The 21,637-nt window shown below is 38.6% G+C and overlaps 6 protein-coding genes and 1 pseudogene across 7 annotated transcripts; 5 read left to right on the forward strand and 2 right to left on the reverse strand.

The window, feature by feature from the left end:
• Window positions 1-3,501: 3,501 nt before the first annotated feature.
• LOC117621164 (UPF0301 protein Cpha266_0885) lies at window positions 3,502-4,853 on the reverse strand. The gene is made up of 2 exons (XM_034351491.1): window positions 4,482-4,853; window positions 3,502-4,392 (listed from the first exon to the last, which is right to left on the reverse strand). The coding sequence occupies exons 1-2, from the start codon at window positions 4,576-4,578 to the stop codon at window positions 3,632-3,634; spliced, it is 858 nt and encodes a 285-aa protein (XP_034207382.1). The 5' UTR covers window positions 4,579-4,853; the 3' UTR covers window positions 3,502-3,631.
• A 95-nt stretch (window positions 4,854-4,948) lies between these two features.
• LOC117621162 (pentatricopeptide repeat-containing protein At3g29230) lies at window positions 4,949-7,276 on the reverse strand. Its single transcript, XM_034351489.1, has one exon. The coding sequence runs from the start codon at window positions 7,157-7,159 to the stop codon at window positions 5,342-5,344; it is 1,818 nt and encodes a 605-aa protein (XP_034207380.1). The 5' UTR covers window positions 7,160-7,276; the 3' UTR covers window positions 4,949-5,341.
• Window positions 7,277-8,155: 879 nt separating this feature from the next.
• On the forward strand, window positions 8,156-11,340 carry LOC117621163 (chorismate mutase 1, chloroplastic). Its single transcript, XM_034351490.1, has 6 exons — window positions 8,156-8,653; window positions 9,320-9,545; window positions 9,631-9,717; window positions 10,372-10,515; window positions 10,724-10,816; window positions 10,923-11,340. Exons 1-6 carry the CDS (start codon window positions 8,472-8,474, stop codon window positions 11,160-11,162), a joined length of 972 nt encoding a protein of 323 aa, XP_034207381.1. The 5' UTR covers window positions 8,156-8,471; the 3' UTR covers window positions 11,163-11,340.
• Window positions 11,341-12,504: 1,164 nt separating this feature from the next.
• LOC117623184 (lamin-like protein) lies at window positions 12,505-14,356 on the forward strand. The gene is made up of 2 exons (XM_034354066.1): window positions 12,505-12,904; window positions 13,694-14,356. Exons 1-2 carry the CDS (start codon window positions 12,556-12,558, stop codon window positions 14,032-14,034), a joined length of 690 nt encoding a protein of 229 aa, XP_034209957.1. The 5' UTR covers window positions 12,505-12,555; the 3' UTR covers window positions 14,035-14,356.
• Window positions 14,357-14,661: 305 nt separating this feature from the next.
• On the forward strand, window positions 14,662-16,952 carry LOC117623183 (probable endo-1,3(4)-beta-glucanase ARB_01444). Its single transcript, XM_034354065.1, has one exon. The coding sequence runs from the start codon at window positions 14,662-14,664 to the stop codon at window positions 16,744-16,746; it is 2,085 nt and encodes a 694-aa protein (XP_034209956.1). The 3' UTR covers window positions 16,747-16,952.
• Window positions 16,953-17,635: 683 nt separating this feature from the next.
• On the forward strand, window positions 17,636-19,015 carry LOC117622876 (lamin-like protein). Its single transcript, XM_034353672.1, has 2 exons — window positions 17,636-17,947; window positions 18,517-19,015. Exons 1-2 carry the CDS (start codon window positions 17,740-17,742, stop codon window positions 18,882-18,884), a joined length of 576 nt encoding a protein of 191 aa, XP_034209563.1. The 5' UTR covers window positions 17,636-17,739; the 3' UTR covers window positions 18,885-19,015.
• Window positions 19,016-19,465: 450 nt separating this feature from the next.
• LOC117622775 lies at window positions 19,466-21,016 on the forward strand (annotated as a pseudogene). The gene is made up of 2 exons (XR_004585030.1): window positions 19,466-19,617; window positions 20,241-21,016. The product of XR_004585030.1 is annotated as a cell division topological specificity factor homolog, chloroplastic-like (transcript).
• Window positions 21,017-21,637: the final 621 nt, after the last annotated feature.

The raw sequence follows: 21,637 nt of genomic DNA on the forward strand, positions 1-21,637 counted from the left end.
GTCGGGGGTTTTGACTACGTGCGTTGAAAGGCGCGTAGATCATGTTTTTCGTTGTTTAAGACTTCCAAAATATGAGAAAGAAAATTGAAAAGTACGCTGTTTTTATATTAAATATTTCGCACTTATATGCAAAGAAAGAAATTTAGATTGCTTTTTGGATGATTGCTTTTGTTTGTTTTTGTCCAAATCTGATTGGCGTTTTTCCTTATTCTGATATTATTGGGGTTTTATTATGGGTCAACTCAAAAGACTCAAAGACTCAAAAAGTTGAACAAAAATACTAGGGGGATGAATTTCAATGTTATTTCCTTACATTTTATTCTTTTCTTTCTTTCTTTCTTTGTGCACAATATTATTACAAAAATGCTAGTTATATTATATTTATATACCATATTGTGTACGGATTTTGAGCTTCTGTATTTAGTTCTCATGTATTTATCTGCATTTTGTTAAATCTAAGACACTCAAATAATCTAACCATTCAACACATAACACATCATCAAATTGTAAGTCATTTTTTTAATTGACCCGAAAAAAATGCTAACCTTAACGTTATAACGTCATTTGGGTTTTTTCTTTTAAGCACTTCCTCCCCCTTCTATCGTATGCGTGCGCTTTTTTATGTTCCTTCTATTGCAAGAACTAATAGGCTTTATATTATAGAAGGTTTTGTGCAAACCCATGGCGTTGGGGATAAGATTAATCAGTGATGATAATGTCATATGTCAATCTCTTGTAGAGAATTGTAAACTGATTTGTCATGCATGCCACTAGTGTAAACCCCAAACCGAGATGAAGATATTAAAATTTTAAATACACGCATAAGAACATGATGAAAGAAGGAAGAGAGACAATCGACACTAGCCAATTACATAGTAGCGTCTATCCCTAATCTCAAGGATCCATAAACATTCAATTGCCTCACTGCAATTTTCCCCCCAAAAAAAGCTCACTGCAAAGAGGAGGAAACACGTTAAACAAAATCCTCAACAATGTTAATTACAGTGTTAACATGAATTATTGAGTTGTGAGAAATAAATAAATAAACTCGTTTAATATTTGATGATGTGTCGTGTGTAGGATGGTTAAATTTTTTGAGTGGCTTAGTTTTAACAAAATGTGGGTAAATGCACAAGGCCTAAATGCAGAAGCTCGGAATCCATTGTGTACCACCTCTCTAATGAAGGTGAGCCTTATTATATTGGTGGGCTCCACTTCTATTAAAGAGGTGGTATACAAGGTTCTGGTTCGTGTTCTCCACTGCTACCACAGCCTGGATGATCACATACTCAGTGGCATTTATAGTGAGGTTTACAAAATATAGTATCATCATTGCATCTCTTCGCCTTGTGACTTCATTAGCCTTAGTGGATGTTGTCACCATAACAAACCACGCGGTTGATGTATTCTTGATCCCTAGTAGAGGAGGGCAGGTTGATGAGAAGAGTTTGGATTGTAGAGGATGCTATGCGAGAATGTTTGATATTGCACTAGATATCTTGCAAAATTTTAGGTATGATTAAAGCACATCAAATTTAGCCACCCCTCATCCTCCGAAATTGCATGAAAAAGTTCAACCACGCTTACGACAATCAAACCTCATGATGATGCGGAGGTGAGTATGGGATGATCCTCGTGTTCTCCACGATTGCCATAGCCTGGATGATCATGTACTCATTGGCGTTTACAAATTGGATCCAAGTAGGAGACCAAACAGGCCCTTAAAATCTTATGTTGTTGTTGCTGTTTCTCTTAACTGGGAGGAGGATGGACAGATTACTAGAGTATGTTGTTATCGATCTAATTGTAGACCATGTACCAATTTGGGTTTGATAGGTGACATGAAATTTTAAATTTTTTTTACTCTAGTTCATCCATAAAGATATCATTTTCTTACAAAACTTTTGCCTAGTTTTCTTGAACTTCTTATGTTTCTTACCTAGGGTGTGGAACTAGGAATTTTTGAATGGCTAGGCTATAAAATATAATGATATTTGTTAACTTACAATTTTTATATTTTTTAGAAATAAAAGTACACATTAAATCATATAAACCGCACTAGTTCATAGCCCTATGAACTAATTTTCAATAAATTTAGCATAAAACAAATGCAGATTAAATGCAAAACAAGGTTAACACAAGAAAATGGAGAAACCACCAAAAAGGTGTCATCATAGAAATAGTGGGGAAACCGCCAAAAAGGCCACAAAACAAGAGTCCCAACCACAAGTGAGAACGGCAAGTTGATGAACTATATAGGTTTAATTTTGTTTTTCTTCAAAAACAACATGGCCTATAATTGGTTAAAAAAATATTCTTCAAAAAGCTACCTGGCCAATGTAGCCTTGTAGATAGTTCCGCCCCTTAGGTAGCAATGCATGGTCTCCTTTCAACCCATTTCTTGAAAACTGATTTCAGGATGAGCATGGCAGCATATCGACATATGAAGACTGTTCCCCCAGGAAGAGTTTTTGAGTCTTTTAGGAGGACTAGTCCATCAGTGATCGTATCAATTTCTAATTGACTCTCTTGGTGAAGTGGTATGCTTAGTCCTATATTATATAACAACCTCTTTGGACATTAGCATTTAGTGATATGCTAAACAAAGTGTACATGAGAGCATAGTGGATTCAACAAGTGTACTTACTAATATGGCATGAATCACGTGTCAAAGGTTGTTTGTGGTGCCGGGAAAGAACTTCAAGCTTGTTGTCCCAAATCATCTCCACCCGGTGCGTTATTTTTAGCTCGTGCAGTTGATGCAAGGCTGTACAAGTGTGCCATATCCTGCATATGAGAATCAAATTTAAAGATCAGTAATGCAAAAATCAAGATAATTAAGGCTATACTTAAATAGTAATAACCATCGGATGACAAAGTGCATGCGTATTAAGCATTTTCTTGATGAAATCATTTTTTTATCCTTTCATTAAACAAAAACATCCTGGGCCTAGAATGGACAATGTACATAGAGAGGATTCCTTCTAAGATGATGCAAATGCCAAGGACTAGAATGGCCACCTAACCAATCATTCAACCCTAGTTAGTATTTTCTATCATATACGTATGTATGTATTTTTTAAAAGATTCGGTTAGTATTTTCGTATATATCTAAAAGACTCGGTAAAATAAACGTTTTTGTTTTAAAATCAAACGTACAATATACATATTATATACACGTACATATTTTTCAATAAATAACTTATATTTTTTGTATACATCTAAAAGACTCGGTAAAATACACATTTTTTAAAAACAAAGAGAATCTTAAGTTAAGTCTAAAAGGTTAGGAAAACCAAGAATAACATTTCCCACAAAGACTTACCAAAGAAAAATGCATGGTTTTAAGTGTAACAAACCAAACAAACACATTTCGGTCAGCTATAAGTGGTGCCGCAGCTTTTCACCAAATTCTTTGGTGGAGATGAAGGGTTGCGGGGGATCTATATTGCCTTTTATATCACATTAGATATCTTACCGTTTCTGTCATTAGATTATTAATAAGAACACGAATTGTACTCAATCGTCCATATACATGGGAAAAATGAAAAGCCACGACAGATGGATGTAATTGTATTTTCCTTACAAATTTTACATATTCTTCTAATATAAAAGCCGCAACAAATGGATCTCACCGAACCTTCCTACGGCCCATAAGACCAAGGACCTTCTCCCACAGCCCAACACTTCCCACACTCCTCAAATCAATTACACTTGGGCTACAAGCTGCTACAGTCCAATAACCAGCTCTGATTTCATCCTTCAATTGCTCTTTCTCCCATCCACAATACCCATCAAAGAACCTAAACTCCCCAAGCCCAACCATATTCCTTTTCACCATTTCAGCTGCACAACCCACACTTTCCTTTGTCCCATAATACAATCCCTTCATCACCTCATCAAAAACGCCACTCCTCCCAACCACATCATCTCCCCCTTTGGGCCTCACCAAGAACAGCCCCTCCTCCAAAGGCCCGCCAAAGAATAACGGCCTATCCGAGAACGTGCCCGCAACATCAAGAGCTGTGGATCGTGTCTCCTTGATCGACATAAGGGACGGCCGGTTGACTATGATGCCGGATGGGCCCAAAGGCCCAGTGGATAAGACCAAAATGACTGTTCGCTCGAAAATATGGACCCCGTCAAGCTTTTCGGTGGCAAGAAGTAGGCAGCCCTTTTCAGGCTCATGGATTGTGTGAGCCCATTTGTCACCAACAGTGATGGGCTGCGGAAGATCAACCACAGTGTCAAGGTCCACAAGTGAGGAAGTGGGCTTTTTGGACTTTGATGATTTTTCTGCCGCTACCAGTTTTGCTCTGAATGATCGCCAATCGGTATCAATGGAAGGTTTGCTATCATCATTGGACGGTGGAGATGAGTCCATGCGGCAACCTATCATTTGGCAGAAAGCAACCCATTAGCAAATGTAAGAAGAGCAGACATTGTTCCCTGCTTGAAATAAAAGGAATAGGAAAACTTACATGTTATTGATGATGGAATGCCAACTCTTTTGCAGTGGAATGGAGTTTTGATGGAATTTGAGGTGAAGGAATTTGAGGCAAGGAAACAAGCTTCCATGATGATGGGTTCTTCTAGCTTAGCTTCTTTCTTTTGAGTTTTGATGGCAGATCAAAGCTTCAAAGATGGCAAGGAATGAAAGAGCAGATCACACTGATATATACAGTGAGTAAGAATAAATGTGCACCACATGGTGGTGTTTGATCCAATCCCGTTAGTCCTATCCCATCCCAATCCATGTTGGATGTTACTCTCTAAAGCTTCCAAAGCATGGGCCATTGGATATGACTTTACACATGGCACAAAAGGACGAGGACCTCCTCCTTTGTGGGTAATGGCTATCTGAGATAAACCGAACTCTTCTGGATGACGTGTCATACTCGTACCCAGTTATTTGTTGAGCACTTTGATCCCCAAACTCTGAAGCAAACTAACTTTGATCTGTGAATTTAAGATACAACTTACAAGAGCACGGTTAGTTTGGGTTTTCTTTGTTTAAGAAAACAATAGTTTCATTAAGAAATTTAAGGTTGAGTTATAACTTACAACCAAATCAGCCAGCATGATCAATCAAGACAGTAAGACCTCACTGATAAAGAATGAATGACCTTGACAATTGTTAGAAGTCAAATGCATACACTGAAACGCTGAAGCAACTAAATACAATCGATCCCCTTCTATTTATCAACAAGTATACACTTTTATAATGTAAGAACATTGGTGAGAAGTTTCTCTCTAGAATCTCTTCTATTATGAGGCTTGCAGAAGTGTTTCTGGCCAAGTTTGAGTTAGCTGATCCTCACCAAATAATTACCATCACGGTTCATCCACTTATCCCATTGCTAATACTCCTTGCTGACATATCCAATTGCTTGAAGTCCTGACGTAGTCTCTCGATCATCTGATATATTTCACCGGATTTGGGGTGTAATTTATCAAATACTGTAAATTCATGGACCTCATCACCGACCTCGATGCTACTGGCCCCTGAAGGTTTCTGGACTCCTGTGTTTCTCATTTGCAGCCTCACATTAGCAACATTTGCCCAATCACCAGCTGCAGCATAGATATTTGACAACATGGAGAAATTTCCTGCATCTGATGGATCTAACTTAACCAAGTGATCAAGCACCTCCTGTGCCAATTCTGGATCATTATGCATCCGGCATGCCCCCAAAAGGGTGCCCCATATAACAACATTCGGTTCCATTGGCATGCTATGCACAAGCCTAAAAGCTTCCCTGAGACACCCCCCACGACCCAAAAGATCAATCAGACAACCATAATGCTCAATTTCCGGTACAATCCCATACTCTCTCTCCATAGTATGGAAGGCTTGAAGGCCCTCCTCCACAAAGCCGGCATGTGTACAAGCACATAAGACACCAATGAAGGTAACTTTATCTGGCAAAAACCCAGCTTTTACCATTCTAGAGAAAAGCTGAAGCGCTTTATCACCATGTCCATGCATGGCTAACCCTTGGAGCATGGCATTCCAAGATACCAAATCTTTCTTTGCTATCCCATGAAAGACTCTAGATGCTTCATCCAACATACCACACTTTGCATACATATCAAGCAATGCATTGGACACAGGAGTACTACACTTGAATCTAGTCCTCTCAATAGAGGCATGAACTTTCCTACCCAATCCAATCAAACCAGACTCTGCGCAAGCAGCCAAGATACTAATAATTGCTCCATTATCAGGCTTCAATCCAGCTTCCTCCATTTGATCATATAGCATAATCGCCTCCTTTGCGAACCCCTTTTCAGCATACCCAGAAATAATGATAGTCCAAGGAACCAAGTTCCTGAAGGGCATCTTATCAAACATCATTCTAGCCATACTCATATCTCCGGCTTTGCTATATCCCGAGACCAGAGTCGACCAAGACACAACATTCCTCTGGGGCATTCTTTCAAACAGCTCAAAGGCTTCATTCATTTGCCCCGCCTTCGCATACCCATCCAATATCGTATTCCAGCTAACCGCATCTTTGTCAGGCATTTCATCGAACAAGCGGCGAGATTCACCCAACTCCCCCGTTTTTGCCAGCCCACCAATCATAGAATTCCAAGACACAATGTCTCTCTCACCCATCAACATAAACACCTTCTTTGCATCACTAACACCAAGCAACCCACACTTGGAATAAGTATCAATGAGCGAGTTGGGCACAAAGATATCCAAACAAAACCCAAATTTCTCGATGCTGGTATGAATCATTTGAACCACAGGAAACCAAGGTCTGCCCGAACACGCTTTCAAGAGAAATGGGTAAGTAAAGTTGTCTGGATAAACCCCATTGAGCTGCATATCAAAGAAAGTTGCGAAGGCCTGTGTGGTCTGAGAGTTCTGAATGTGAGCTCTGATGAGAGTATTGTACAAATGGACATTGGGGTCTTGAACTTGATTGAAAACGTTGACGGCAAGCGCCATTTGGCGACAGAGAGAGAAGGCGGCAATGAGCTTGGGCGCTGTGTGGAGGTCCTGGTGGAGATTGGCTTTGAGAATTTGGGCGTGGACTTGCTTGATGTGGCTTAGGTTTGTGCATCTGTGGAGGTCTGAGAGTTTTTGTTCTAAGAGTCTTCGTCTAGAAACCCATGACGGGGATCGAACTGGTACACACATCTGCATGGCAGAGAAGAGATTGAAGAAAGGTTGGGTTTTTTAGTTTGGAGAAGGCATGGCAGTTATTCTGGTTTGTGGGAAACAAGGATGAGACTGAGACAGAGTGACGGAGTGCGTGCGGCTCTCTGCTTGTTTTGAGTTTTGAGGAGGTTGCTTAAGCGGCTTGACCCAATTAATGTTCTCAGCCCAATAAAAGCTAAAGAAGGATGAGCTGCGGCCCAGTTTCAAGATTCGCTCAAATTTGCTTTGATCCAAACAAATTGGTTTTTCACAAATGTCGATTAAGTTAGTTGGCTCGTTGGTTAAGATTAGTGTGCATGTCATGCTGCATCCGAGTTCAATCTTCTTTTTCATCCACTAGAGTAGTTCAGAATATTGTCATTTAAAAAAAATGTATAAATAATAATGTTCAAATATTACTTATGGTAGTATAAAATTTGGTTATAAAAGGACAGGTGAAAATATTTGTCAATTACTATTTACTATTTCTGATGGATTGAAGTAGAGATCATTAAAAGAAAATTTGTTGGCCCATTAGATTATGTCCTAGTGTGTTACATTACAAGGACTAATTACTTTCGGACTTCATTCAATATTTTACTTCCCAAATTGCCTTCCATTCATGACCAAAAAATTGGTCAGTTCATTGCCACACATTTCCATCTAGAAAACACTCAAACAATAATCTAAGTCCTACTAATATTCTACTTAATTGATTTTTTCACTACTAAACTCACAAGTAAAGCAAATGTTGAGTCAATAAAGAATGAACACCCAAGTGAACAGTCAATATTATATGTATAAAGAGTTGTTGAGCTCGGAATGGTCTTATAATAAGAGTTTAGGGATGAAAGTGGAGAGCCCATGAACCTTGTTGTTTTGTTCTTTTTCTTAAACCACGCCATGTGAACATAGTTCTTGCTATTCTCTAATTGTCACTAGAATATGTTCCACATTTAAAATAAAGGAAGAGCTGTGCAAGCCATTGGGTTGGTGAGAAACATTATTTGTCTTGTTCTGTCTATCTACGCAACCACAGGGAATCAGAGATACAAGCTCAGGTGCCCCCACATCCTGTGACATCTAACAGAACAATCAAAGGCAAAAGTCTCAAAGCACTAGGCGCAGAGGAGAATCGGTCATCTTTTTGTTGGGCGCATGCGCCTATTGAACCTACCAACCAATTCAACCTCTACACCTAACCCCTTCCCTCATCAGATTTCCAACACCTTCATTCTTTCTTCTGTCTTGTGATTTTGGCCTGGTTTTCTGAACCATCATCTCTCTCTTTTTTTGTGTTGTTCTCTCTCTGTTTTCAATGGAGGCTAAGCTGTTAATGGCCTCCTCTCCTGCTACTCTTTCAGCTCCCCATGCTTCTAATTCAAGAATCAATCGCATATTGCCATTGAAAGCAATGAAATCTAACAGCTTAACCTGCCTCAATTCAGGCTTACCAAAGAAAGGAAATTTATCAGTTCAGGGTTCTGCAACTTCCATTGGGTACAATTACGGCAACCCTTTTTTCTAAAATTTTTGGTCTTCACAATTTAGCTTGTTGGCCCTTTATGGATCTATGGATTATTCTGGTTTCAAGAGACTTCTATATATATTCTACTCTTCAAGTCTTCTGCTTTTGTACTGTTCATATGTTTCTGGAAATGGCGATGCTTTATTTTGTTGTGCACATAACATGTATGCAATTATGCCGATTGCCCAGTACTCCAATTTATTTAAACTGTATTGATTGCTGATTAAATTTTCTAATAATTAATATATTCCCAAATGAAATGCATAACGTGATTTCTTCAAATGTATGATTGTATGCAAGTCTATGATTCAATAATAATTCACAGATACTATGAAGTCAGAGCGGTTCTATTTTAAGAATGGCAGCTTAGCTTATTTATTTATTTTGTAATACAGTCAAAGTACTTTTGTAACACAGTCATGAATTCCTGAAGTTCAAAGTACTTCAAATAATTATGTTAGGCCAAATTGTTATGATTTCTGGCATAGATGCATCTGCATAGAAAAGTATGCTCCTAGCCACTCAACTCCATTGGTCATCATACAAATGCATATTATTGATTATTGGATGGGTTAAAAAGCATCTTGCTTTCAGTTTACTATGGCCCGATTCTAACACTAGGCTGCCAATTTATGTAGATCATTGGCTACAAAGAAGAGGGTGGATGAAACTGATAATTTAACCCTAGAAGGTATAAGACATTCCTTAATCCGGCAGGAGGATAGCATAATTTTTGGCCTTCTAGAGAGAGCTCAATATTGTCATAATATGCCTACTTATGACTCCAATGCTTTCCCTATGGTCGGGTTCCACGGCTCCTTGGTCGAATACATTCTTCAAGAAACAGAAAAACTTCATGGTCAGGTATGTTAAACCTTAATATGAACACTAAGAATAATTGAAGAAAGTATTATTGCTGGCTTTCTTATTGACTATGCGTTGCAATTAGGTTGGTAGATACAGCAGTCCTGATGAGCACCCATTCTTTCCGGATGTCCTACCTGAACCAGTGTTGCCACCTCTGCACTACCCTCAGGTAAAATATAACATGCATTCATTAGGAACAATAAGGTTGGTTATGTCCAAGCTTGTGGTTATCTTTACTTAAGGGCCAAACTGGGAAACACATTTGAAATAGTTCTTGTAAATAACGTACTTGGATGGGTTAATTGTGATTGAAAAAGTTGTGCTCAGCAGGGTTTTTTTTTTTTTTTTTTTTTTTTCCTTTCTTTAGCTGGTGTTTTCAACATGGTCACAGAAATTTGCATGGGGTATACCATTATTTTAGAGATACTCAAAAACAGTCTACCTGACACTATTTTAGAGATACTTGTTCTATACCATTATTAGATCAATTTAAAATGGTAGTCAATCATGTGTATTCATTTGAAGTACAAAATTTATTCAGAACAACATGATTCTACTCGAAATTTTGAAATGTAAAAATCTAACACTGATGCATAACAGTAAAAGAAACAATTACTTGTGGGTCATTGTTTAACTGAGAATTCACTACAAGGATCTAGCCCTGCAAGTTGGAGTCTTTCTTTTTATCTCCACAATCTCTGAATCTGTCCTATTTGTACAACCTTTCCTGTGTGGTAGCACCAGTTTTTGCTCTTGTTTTGTATGAGTCTTAACCCCTTTCATTTTGAAGATATAATTATGTATACGTCCGACTTGCAAACAGGTACTACATCCCATTGCCAATTCAATTAATATAAATCACAAAGTTTGGGAAATGTACTTCAGAGATATTCTTCCAAGACTGGTGAAGGAAGGAGATGATGGTAATTTTGGATCAACTGCTGTTTGTGATACAATGTGCTTGCAGGTATTCATTTTACCTGATATATCCCATCACAATACATTTCTAGTTCAATTTGGAAGACAAAATACGCAATAACCTTTTTTATGCATGTGATTTTTGCTCTTGACCTTAGTAGTCCCGTATTGCTCCTCTCTAATAGATTCAGTAATTAATCGAAAGTAGTTTTTTAAGTAGCATAATGCTGACTGGGGGTGTCCTATGATGATGGCAGGCTCTGTCAAAGAGAATCCACTATGGTAAATTTGTAGCAGAGTGTAAGTTTCGATCCAATCCAAAGTCCTATGAAGCTGCCATTATCGAACAGGTACATGTTCATGAATACATTTTCTGCATGCCACTGTGATAAGCAGTTTTGAATGTTTCGCCAGCTGAGTCAGTTTTCCTTATGCTGGTGGTGTTTGATTTTTCAGAACAGGGAGAAGGTGATGGCTTTGTTGACATATCCAACGGTCGAGGAGGCAATTATAAAGAGGGTAGAAATGAAGGCCAAAACTTATGGGCAAGAGGTGACCTTGTATAAAGAGGAAAAAGAGAAAACCGACCTGGTTTATAAGATACAACCAACCTTGGTTGCAGATTTATATGGGGATTGGATCATGCCAATGACAAAGGAAGTTCAAGTTGAATACTTGTTAAGAAGGCTGGACTGAGAGAGCTTGTCTTCAATATCTATTCATTCCTATTGACGTACAGAAATTTGTGTTTTGCTTAGATGCTGCTATCTGTAATTTTCTACTTTATGTGGATGCTTAAGACATGTTATTGTTGTATTGTATTTTATGATTAAATATTGATTATAATAAGCACAGGCCGTATGCAGTTTATATATAGTTTTGCAAGCTCAAGCCCACCTCAATTCGAAAGTCTTGAATGTAGAGTGTCTTTGCCCAAAATGTTGGGTATGGATGTAGAATTCTATAGTGACGAGGCCCGATTTTTAATCGTTAGATCAAATTGATTAGTTTGATGCAATATGACTCGGGTATGGATGCCCAACCACAACTGTTGAAGTTCCAACTTGCCCTCTTTATTAAAAAACTATAAAATATGATTTAGAAAACAAAACCCTGTACAGTCAAAGCAGCTGGATTGGATTTGGGTAGCGTGCTTTATCTGAAAAGGCCACATGGTTTACAGCGTGCCAACGACAACTATCATAACCCTAAATAGATTTGCCTTCTTGATGGTTGATCTTTGCTTGGTCCACAAACTTATATAGATTTAATAATCGATAGACAGCCATTAGATTGTGCCTAAAATTGTTCAACTTTTGGGAAAACTTGTGTGTTTTATGCTAACATGTCATTATAATGATCCCACAAACTACAATCATCGTCAAACACGGAAAGACACTACTGATTGTGGCCTTTTTTTAATAAAAAAAAAATCTTTTTCCCTTTCCCACCCAACCATTTTCAAACCTAGCAAATTTATTAGCATAAGCCCACAAGAAAAAAGGCCATTTCTTTACCTTCTTTTTTTTCGGTTACACATTTCTTTTACTTATTAATCACTGGTAGAAAGACTTGTTTATTGTGGCATATGGTGTTTTAGGCGTGTCTTGCAGCATTGGTTATAATTTGGGTCTTCAAATTTTGCTTCTCTCAGTGTTTGGTTTATTAAGAAATCTATAACCCACAAGTAACTCTGGCTCTAGCCCAAAAGATAAAAAGAAGTGAATTTTATGTATTTCAAGCAGGGTTTCAGTCTTTTGTTTAGGATTTAACTTACAGCATAATTAAAAAGTAAAAATAAGCACCCAAGATCCTAATTTCTCCCCTCTTCAATATCACATGTATCAAAAAAGATCAGGCACAATGTCACAGTCAGAGAGGAGAAGTTTGTCCTATTGACCTTCTTGAACACCATAATCCTAGAACACTTAAATATTTTTTAATGCATGACAACGAGATTTAGGTTGTGTTATGAAAAGCTACAGCCTTAACATTTTTTATTCGCTGCTAAATTTTATATTAACACAAGTTCAAAATTAAGAGTACAATATTTATATATAGTAACCCAAATAATCAGGGTAAGTAGCCGATGGCAGTTGTAGATCTGAAAAGTGTACCTCTTCTTTATAATGAGCGCAAAAACAAAACTACCCAAGAAAAGAAACATAAAGGCCCAAAAGCAGAGAGTCTTGTTAGACAGAGTGTTCCAGAGCAACCGTTAGACTCTGCGAGAAAGAGAGCAATGGAGGGACTGAGAAGAGGGGTTGGTTCTGGCTCGGCTATGGTGCTTGTGGTGCTCTTGTGCTTTGTGCTGGTGATGGTTCCGGAAGTATCAGCAACTCGATTTATAGTGGGAGGAGGGAACAAGGGGTGGACCAGCAATGTAAACTATACTATCTGGGCTCAAGACAAACACTTCTACAATGGAGATTGGCTCTGTAAGCTCCTCTTTTCTCAGATCCACTTTGCATACTAACTTCTTCATTTTCTTCTGTCATTGTTCTCTGTTCTCTGCTAGTCATTCATAGCTCAAAGCTTCTATTTTTAGCTCAATTTTGGTTGATGTTGCAGCTGAGTAATTTAGATCTGGAAATTGCTTAATGGGTTTTGCTTATAGTTTTCTTATGCAAAATTGTCTCCTTGAAAAATAGTTACTATGTTCAAATTTGTTACAGAGAGTTTGAATTTGTTCAGATTACCAAATAGTTGTTCTGAATCTTGTTTATTGATGTTTAAAGCTTATGTTAGAACTCAGTTTTGCCAAATGAAGTGATGCATGTAGGAAAGAATAAAGGAAAAAAAAAAAAAATTGGTTATTCACGTCATTGAATGCGAGTTAGTGTGTTTCTCCATTACCCTCAAATCCCATAGTATACAAGGTTTTCTTTTTAGGTTGATGTTTTAGTATTTTCCATGTATCATCCTGGCTGATTCAGATCTGCAACTTTTTTCTATTGATTTCCTCTTAGCTTTTGGTGTGAGGAAGAAGGGCTCACCTTCTTATTTTATGTTTCTTATACAACAATTTACTTTCATATTTTAGTGTATCTTTTGGTTAGTTCTTAAAAGGTAGAAGAAGTACATACTATTGTTTATGAAAACTTCAAAGATGGAATCTTGGTATCTTTTCATGTCATTGGACTGTTGAATTTTAAATAAGCACCAAAGATTAATTTGCTACTATATAGCTAGTTGGTAATTCTGTTTTTTTTCTTCTCTTCCTCCAGTTTTTGTTTATGATAGGAACCAAATGAATGTTCTAGAGGTGAACCAGACAGACTATGTGTCATGCAATGCTGATCATCCCCTTCACAACTGGACTACTGGAGCTGGAAGAGATGTGGTTCCACTGAATGTGACCAGGCACTACTATTTCATAAGTGGCAACGGGTTCTGCTATGGTGGCGTGAAGATTGCTGTTAAAGTCGAAAACCCGCCTCCACCTCCCTCAGCTGCCCCATTGAAGAGCAAGAGCAGTGCTCTAACACCTGCTTACAGATCCCAATTTGTTTTACCTGCCGTTTTTGCCATTGGTGCAATGTGGGATGCATTGGTTCGGTTCTGTTAAGTGCTGAGAATGCTGATGTTTAAACTTGAGCTATCATTGATGGAGATGTCACAATCACAAAACAGTGAGGATATCCAAATCAAAACTAGACATTTCTTCTAGCTGTAAGCTAAGCCATTAATTTGTGAGGGAAATTGAGCTGCCTTCTACTTTACATTCGATTTAATTTCTTTTGGTTTTTGGGGTTGTGATTTATTGGTGGTGTTTTTAATTTCACCTTGGTGTAGTTGATCAGAAATTGGAGAAAGGTTTTTTGATTGAGCTAGTTGATGACTCTGAATACTTTTATTTATTGGAGTATTTACATGCGTGGATTACGAAAGTCATAGTGAGTTGTTGAAAAATCAATTGTAGTTTATGTGGTGGCCCCTTAAGCATGGAGCTGCATGTGCCTTTTCTACTTGCTTCCCTATGTTTGTTAGAAAAATTGGGCCACTGATTTAGGAAACGACATTTGATTAAAGATGCATGTAGCACCATTGAACTTGGTCTTAGTATTTACATTTTTTTAGGTAATTACTAATTAACGATCTGTAAGTTAATTACTGAGTTTTTAGATGAGAGTTTTTCTAACTTACTGTAATAAACTCCAGACTAATTCAAAACAAATTTACCGAAGGCGTCATCATGGCAAGGATGCTCAATTCTCTTGCTCTCATCCTCTCCATATTCTCTTTTACTCTCTTGATCCCACAGGCCACCCCCGCCCCTTTCCTCTTCCCAGCAACTCAATCCACAGTCCTCCCCGAGCCTTCAAACTTCTTCACCGCGAACCTCCTCACATCCCCTCTCCCCACCAACTCTTTCTTCCAAAACTTTTCTCTCAAGAATGGGGACCAGCCCGAGTACTTCCACCCCTACACCATCAGATCAGCATCCTCCTCTCTATCTCTCTCTTACCCATCTCTCTCCTACACCTCTGCATTCATTTCTCAACCCTTCACACCTGACCTCACCATCTCTGCCTCACAAACCAGCACCTTCCAAGATCCGAATAACAGCCACCACCATGTAATATCCGACTTCAATGATCTCAGTGTCACTATAGACTTTCCCTCCTCTCACCTCCGCTTCTTTCTCGTCCGCGGAAGCCCCTTTGTCACATGCTTTGTTTATACCCCCACTGCGGTTTCCATATCAACCAATTATACAATTCTCTCCTCCTCATCATCATTATCAAGTGACTCAAACACCAAGGTCACCATCAAGCTCGAAAACAATCAGACATGGCTAATATACACCTCCTCCCCAATTGGCTTGACTGACAGCACCCCATCAACCTTAACGTTTGGTGAGTTTTCTGGGATTGTTCGAGTCGCGGTATTGCCGGATTCTGATCCAAAATCCGAAGCAATTCTTGACCAGTTCAGTACTTGTTATCCGACTTCTGGTGCAGCTGTGCTTGGAAGGCCGTATACTTTGGGATATAAATGGGAAAATAATGGACCTGGAGATTTGCTTATGCTAGCTCATCCTCTCCATCTGCGGCTCCTATCTCATGCAACTGTTTTGAAGGATTTTAAGTACAAAAGCATTGATGGTGATCTGGTTGGTATTGTTGGTGATTCATGGGTGTTACAACCAAAGCCTGTTCCAATCACTTGGCATTCAGTTGGAGGCATCAAAGAAAATTTCTACTCCGAAATTATATCTGCGCTTCGTCGGGACGTTGAGGCTCTAAACTCAGCTGAAGTAACAACTACATCTTCATATTTTTATGGGAAATTGATTGCTAGAGCAGCAAGATTGGCTTTGATTGCTGAGGAGGTGGCTTGTCTAGATGTGATTCCATCAATTAAGAAATTCTTGACTGAGACAATTGAGCCATGGTTGGAGGGTACTTTTAGTGGCAATGGTTTTTTGTATGACGCAAAATGGGGTGGGCTTACTACTAAACAAGGATCAACTGATTCTGGTGCAGATTTTGGATTTGGAATTTATAATGATCACCATTTCCATCTGGGGTACTTTGTTTATGGTGTTTCAGTGCTTGCAAAGATTGAGCCTGCATGGGGGGCCAAGTACAAGCCCCAAGCATATTCCCTTGTGGAGGATTTTATTAACACTGGCAAGCTATCAAATTTGCTTTATCCACGTCTGAGATCCTTCGATCTATACAAACTGCACTCATGGGCAGGAGGCTTAACCGAATTTGCCGACGGGAGGAACCAAGAGAGCACAAGTGAGGCAGTAAATGCCTACTACTCAGCTGCTATGATGGGGAAGGCTTATGGAGACACTCAACTTGAGGCCACAGGATCAATGCTTGCCGCGTTGGAAATTCAGGCAGCTCAAATGTGGTGGCATGTAAGAGAGGGAGGCAACAAAATTTATGAGAAAGATTTCACAAAGGAAAATAGGATGGTGGGAGTTGTGTGGTCAACCAAGAGAGACAGTGGACTTTGGTTTGCTCCTTCAGAGGCAAGAGAGATCAGGCTTGGAATTCAAATGCTACCCATTTCGCCCATCACCGAAGTTTTGTTTTCTGATGTTGGCTTTGCTAGAGAAGTTGTGAATTGGACATTGCCAGCTCTCCATAGGGAAGGAGAGGGAGTTGGTGAAGGGTGGAAAGGGTTTGTGTATTGTGTTCAAGGGATCTATGATAAAGAAGGTGCTTTGGAGAAGATTAGGAGCTTGAAGGGTTTTGATGATGGAAATTCTCTCACTAATCTCTTATGGTGGATTCACGGTAGGAAGTTAAGTAAAGTTTGATCTCCTAATTTTGGTTTAACTAAACCAAATTCAACTCTTGGGGGTGCAAAGCATTTGTGAGGTGGGTGTGCAAAGAAAGCTCTTGGGTGTCAGTGACAAATCCCTCCTCATCCGAACCATAGAATGGGCCTCTGAATGGACCAAAGTTGCCCAAGCAGAAATAAAATCTGGACTTTTTGAGATTATGGATATATTTTGAGCTCATTTGTTCTTGTGTCATGTAAGCAGATCCAATTGGATGAATTTGTTCATGTTCACGTGGAACATACATACATCCCTAACATAAATTTCATTTTTCTTTATGTTATTTCTTTTTTTTGGTTTGGTCATGCTAGAATTATCCTTCTGCTTGAGTCTTCCTATCATACAACAACTTATACGTAACGTACACTTCCGATCTAACGGTGATTATCATTCTATACCGCAAGTAGAAAAATGTGAACTCGTCACATCTAACGATTAAAAGAGGTGATGTATGACATACATTGTAGCATGGTAGGGTTATTCTTTTCTTTCCTTTATTTTGTTTTGGAAGGTTTGGTGTCAGAGCATATGAGAGCCTCTCTATCTTATGCTTTATTTTCTTGCTTTTTTCTTTAAATTTTTGGCCGGCTTTATTTTTATTGCTTGCTTTTAGAAGCCTCGGTTCTTCACTGAAGCTGTTACGCCAACGCACTCACACTCTCACTCTCACACTCACTCAGTCGTGTAAGTGTAACCGCTCTGAAACATTCTTCATAGGATGGGAGTTGAGCTGGACCCCACCAACCAACCATAACTCATTTTTCCAACCAATCCCCTCCTGCCACGTCATTTATAACACCAAAAAGCCCTTCTGCGCTAGTAGAGATATCTGACTCATATCCTCGTAGCTTGAGCTAAAGAGAAGAAGACTTCACGTTTCTCTCGAGGCTGCTGAATCTGATCCCTCCCTCCCTCTACAAATACCATCAGCCAAACAAGCCTCAAACTTAATTAGAGAGAAATTAAGCAATGAAAATGGTGATGAGTTGCAATTACAGTTGCAGATTAGCAGGGTTTAGATGGGCTGCGGTGGTGATCACGGCGATTACGGTGGGGTGGCTCATGACGTCTGCAAACGGCGTGCTGCATAAGGTGGGAGGCGCAAAAGGATGGAACCAGAACGTGAATTACACCGAGTGGTCTGCCAATGAGAATTTTTACGTCGGCGAATGGCTCTGTACGTTTTTTATTTTTATATAATCATCTCCTCCTCTTTTTCTTTTCTTTCTTATTTTTGGACCGTCTATAATCTAATTATGTAGTTTCTCATACATTTAAATTCAACATTTTCTTGTGGTTGAATTTTAAGAACACGTACATTTCACAAAGCATAAATAAGAGCGTTGCGTTTTGATAAATTAGCTGTGCAACACTTATTTATTAAAGAGGTTGGTTTAGTTTGAATTTTGATTACATCAAACTTTTTTATTTATACAAGTGATAATTTAAACGTCTTAATCGAGACAATAAAAATTTATTAACGTGACATGTTTATAATAAAAGAGGTTGAAATTTATACTTAGCTGCGGTTTTAGTATAATTTTCCCTTTCGTAGCCTTTAATTTTTGTCCAACTTGCCAAGTAACCTGATTTTATTTTGGCTTATCTTAGCTATTAATAATTGGGAGTCATATCTTCTTCTCTTGCATTTTGCCTTTTTAATTTTCTTAAAACATATAATAAAAATGAAAATAAAGTGACTGACTTTGTTTGTACTGTACACCTTGTTCATCTTGTGTTTGCAAGTATTCAATTTTGACAAGCGGTATTACAATGTGCTGGAGGTGAACAAGAGCAGCTTTGAAAGCTGCAATGACCAAGGCTTCATGAAGAACATAACCCGGGGCGGTCGAGATGTGTATCAACTAACGGAGGACAGGCCCTATTACTTCCTCTCCGGCGGAGGCTACTGCTTCCACGGCATGAGACTGGCTCTGGTTGCCCTCCAAGATCAGCAGCAGCTCCCTCCTGCTCCAGCACTTGCCCCATCTACAAATGCTGCTTCTCCTAATTCCTTACCCTCAGCTCAAATGTTCATATTTCTATCCGCCACTGTGATTTCCCTAGGCCTACATTTAATGTGGGACGTTGATCTCTTTAAATCATATGTATAAGAGTGGATCATCATTGTCATACAAGTAGTAGTAGTATTTGGTAAGATTTGAATGGTTGTGAATGTCAATTGTTGCTAATTAATTGGTGTTTATCGATTTGAAATCAACAACATTTAATCAATTTATATGAATTGTAGATTATTGGATATTTGGTTACCGTAATTATGATTTTACAACTTTGAAATTCTTATCGGCACTTCAAAAAAGTGATGATGCACTCCTCTTTTGTGTTTTTATAAAAGAAGAGGAGGGAGGATTGCACAATAACTTTTTTGGAAATGTCAAATATCAATTCTCTAAAGTTTTAATATTTATAAGAAAAGGAATTTCCTGACATGTGCCCCCGTGACATAAGTGTAACACTCAGCAATCTATAAGGGCAAAATAGTCAAAACAGAAACTATATTATGAACTGAAGAGCTCGAAGTTGGGCCCGGCCAAACCACACAAAGGTTCAAAACTGAAATTTTGTCATGCCTAAAGTACCCGAATGTATATAGAAAATTACAAGAATAACCTCGGCGAGTTTCCCTCTCTTCCGTTTAGACTGGTAACCTATACCCAAGCCCTGAACACCACACTCTTCAGCTGTGAGCCTGTGAGAGAAACAAAACCCAGTTCATATAATTTCTGAAGATAAATGGCGATTTCTGGTGAATTGAGGATCTCTGCAATATTGGGTTCTTGCCCTTTTAAGCACCACTCTCTGGGAAGCCCTCTCAAGCCCTCCAAGGTTTGCATTTCCCCTTTTATCTTGCACCACTATCTGTGAAGCTCTCTCCGACCCTCCAGGGCTTGCTGCAAAAGATTTCAAATTTCACGCATTATCCAACTGGGTTTCACGAGTTAGCTCCAATTTCCTCATGCATTGCTGGCCATTTGCAAATCTGGTTGAAAATTTGGTTTTCTATGCCTGCTGGGGTTGTTTATGTGTATTCTCTGTTCTGCTTGTTGTTTGTCTGTCTATTTATCCTTTTACTGTCAATGTATGAACATTAATACTGAAAGTAGTAATTATAGTAAGCTGGGAACAACTTGTTAAAGCTATCATTATGTAGGTGTGAATGTTTTACCTTTTGATTTTGAGTTACATTACATTACCCTTCCCTTCTGTCAAGTAGATTTTAGAGATTTGGATTTGACTAATTTTTCAAATTCCATTTAAAGAATGCCTAAACCAGGATTTAGGACTTAGGAGAGTAATGCTTAGCGCCTAGTTCTTTCTTTGAGTTTTGTGATGCTTTTACTGAATTCTCTGATATTTGATTGATGAGCATTCCTGTCTAATATCTAATGCTGCCTAGGGCTTCAATTGCAAGGATTTCATTTTTGAAAAATGCAACTGTTCAATTTCAGGTAACATTGAAGGGTTTTAATGGAGGAGGTAGTTCACGGGTGATGATCCAAACGTCCTTAAATCTGGAAGGCTACAAGTCTAAGTGCCAGTGTAGACAAACGTTTGGGATTGCAGAAAACAGTGAACCTTTTCCCGGACCTCTAAGCCAAGAAACAGAGGGCTTTCTCCTCCGTTCTATAAACATGAGCTTTTTTGAGCGTTTAAACTTGGCATGGAAGATAGTGTTCCCTTCACCATCGACAAGAAGGAATTCTAATGCAAAGATTGCCAAGCAGCGGTTGCAGATGATCCTCTTCTCAGATCGATGCGCAGTAACTGATGACGCGAAGGAGAAGATTGTGAGCAACATTGTTGGTGCTCTATCCGATTTCGTGGAAATAGAGTCACAGGATAATGTCCAGCTTAGTGTCTCAACAGATGAAGACCTAGGCACAGTGTATTCTGTTACAATCCCTGTTCGGCGTGTGAAGCCTGAATATCATCAAGATGAGGATGATGTTGGGGTCATAACCAATGATGAGTACAAGGATATTGGGGAACACATTGGATCTTACTGATATGAAGTTTGATTTCCACATCCCTAACAACTCTCTCTCTCTGTGTTTTTAGCATTATTACATTTCATGGTAGAGCAGCTTTTAACTAATTAGTCTCATATGATTCTATATTGCTCATGCTGTAATCAAAGAGCAATTAAGGGAGTTCATCTCATCCTCTTTCCATAGCCATTCTCGATATTCATGTCACCTCAAGATTCTCTCTCATTTTTTGGTCATTCAGCACATGATGCAATGGACATGCATGCATGTTATGAATTTTCGCAACTGAGAAGCCTTGTCAAGAATTATCTGGTCGAGCTTTTCAAGTATCCTTCTAGGATTAGGAGGAATTCTTTTAGACTCGGGACCACAAAAGACCATTACAAGAACAGAAAAAAATCAACTAACCGCCCACAAACTAAGAAATCGCACAACATATGCATATCATACATATACAATTTCACTTGAGATCATCTAATTTCAAAGGAAATTCATACATATTCTACTGAAAAAATGAAAGGAAAACAGTATATTGATGGATACCTACAATTTCATTTGTTCAATTAGTGTCTGGAGGTAAGTAATCACATAATATATGCAGATCATACTTAAAATTTTACTTAGGATCATATAGTTTCAAAAGCAATTCAAACAGATTCTATTGAAAAAATGAAAGCAAAATAGTTGGGTCGCGTAGCATGAGATCTGGATCGATGGATACCTATTATGGATTGAGCTATGAGATGTGACTTATTCGAGTTATGATTGATTTGTTATAGTTATAGACGAGTTTGTTGGGTTTGGAAAGTAGACTGATCGTAAGTAAACCTTGGTTTGAAATTGGCCTCTGAAGTTGG

This window comes from Prunus dulcis, chromosome 3, assembly GCF_902201215.1.
Source record: "Prunus dulcis chromosome 3, ALMONDv2, whole genome shotgun sequence".
Lineage (NCBI taxonomy): Eukaryota > Viridiplantae > Streptophyta > Magnoliopsida > Rosales > Rosaceae > Prunus > Prunus dulcis.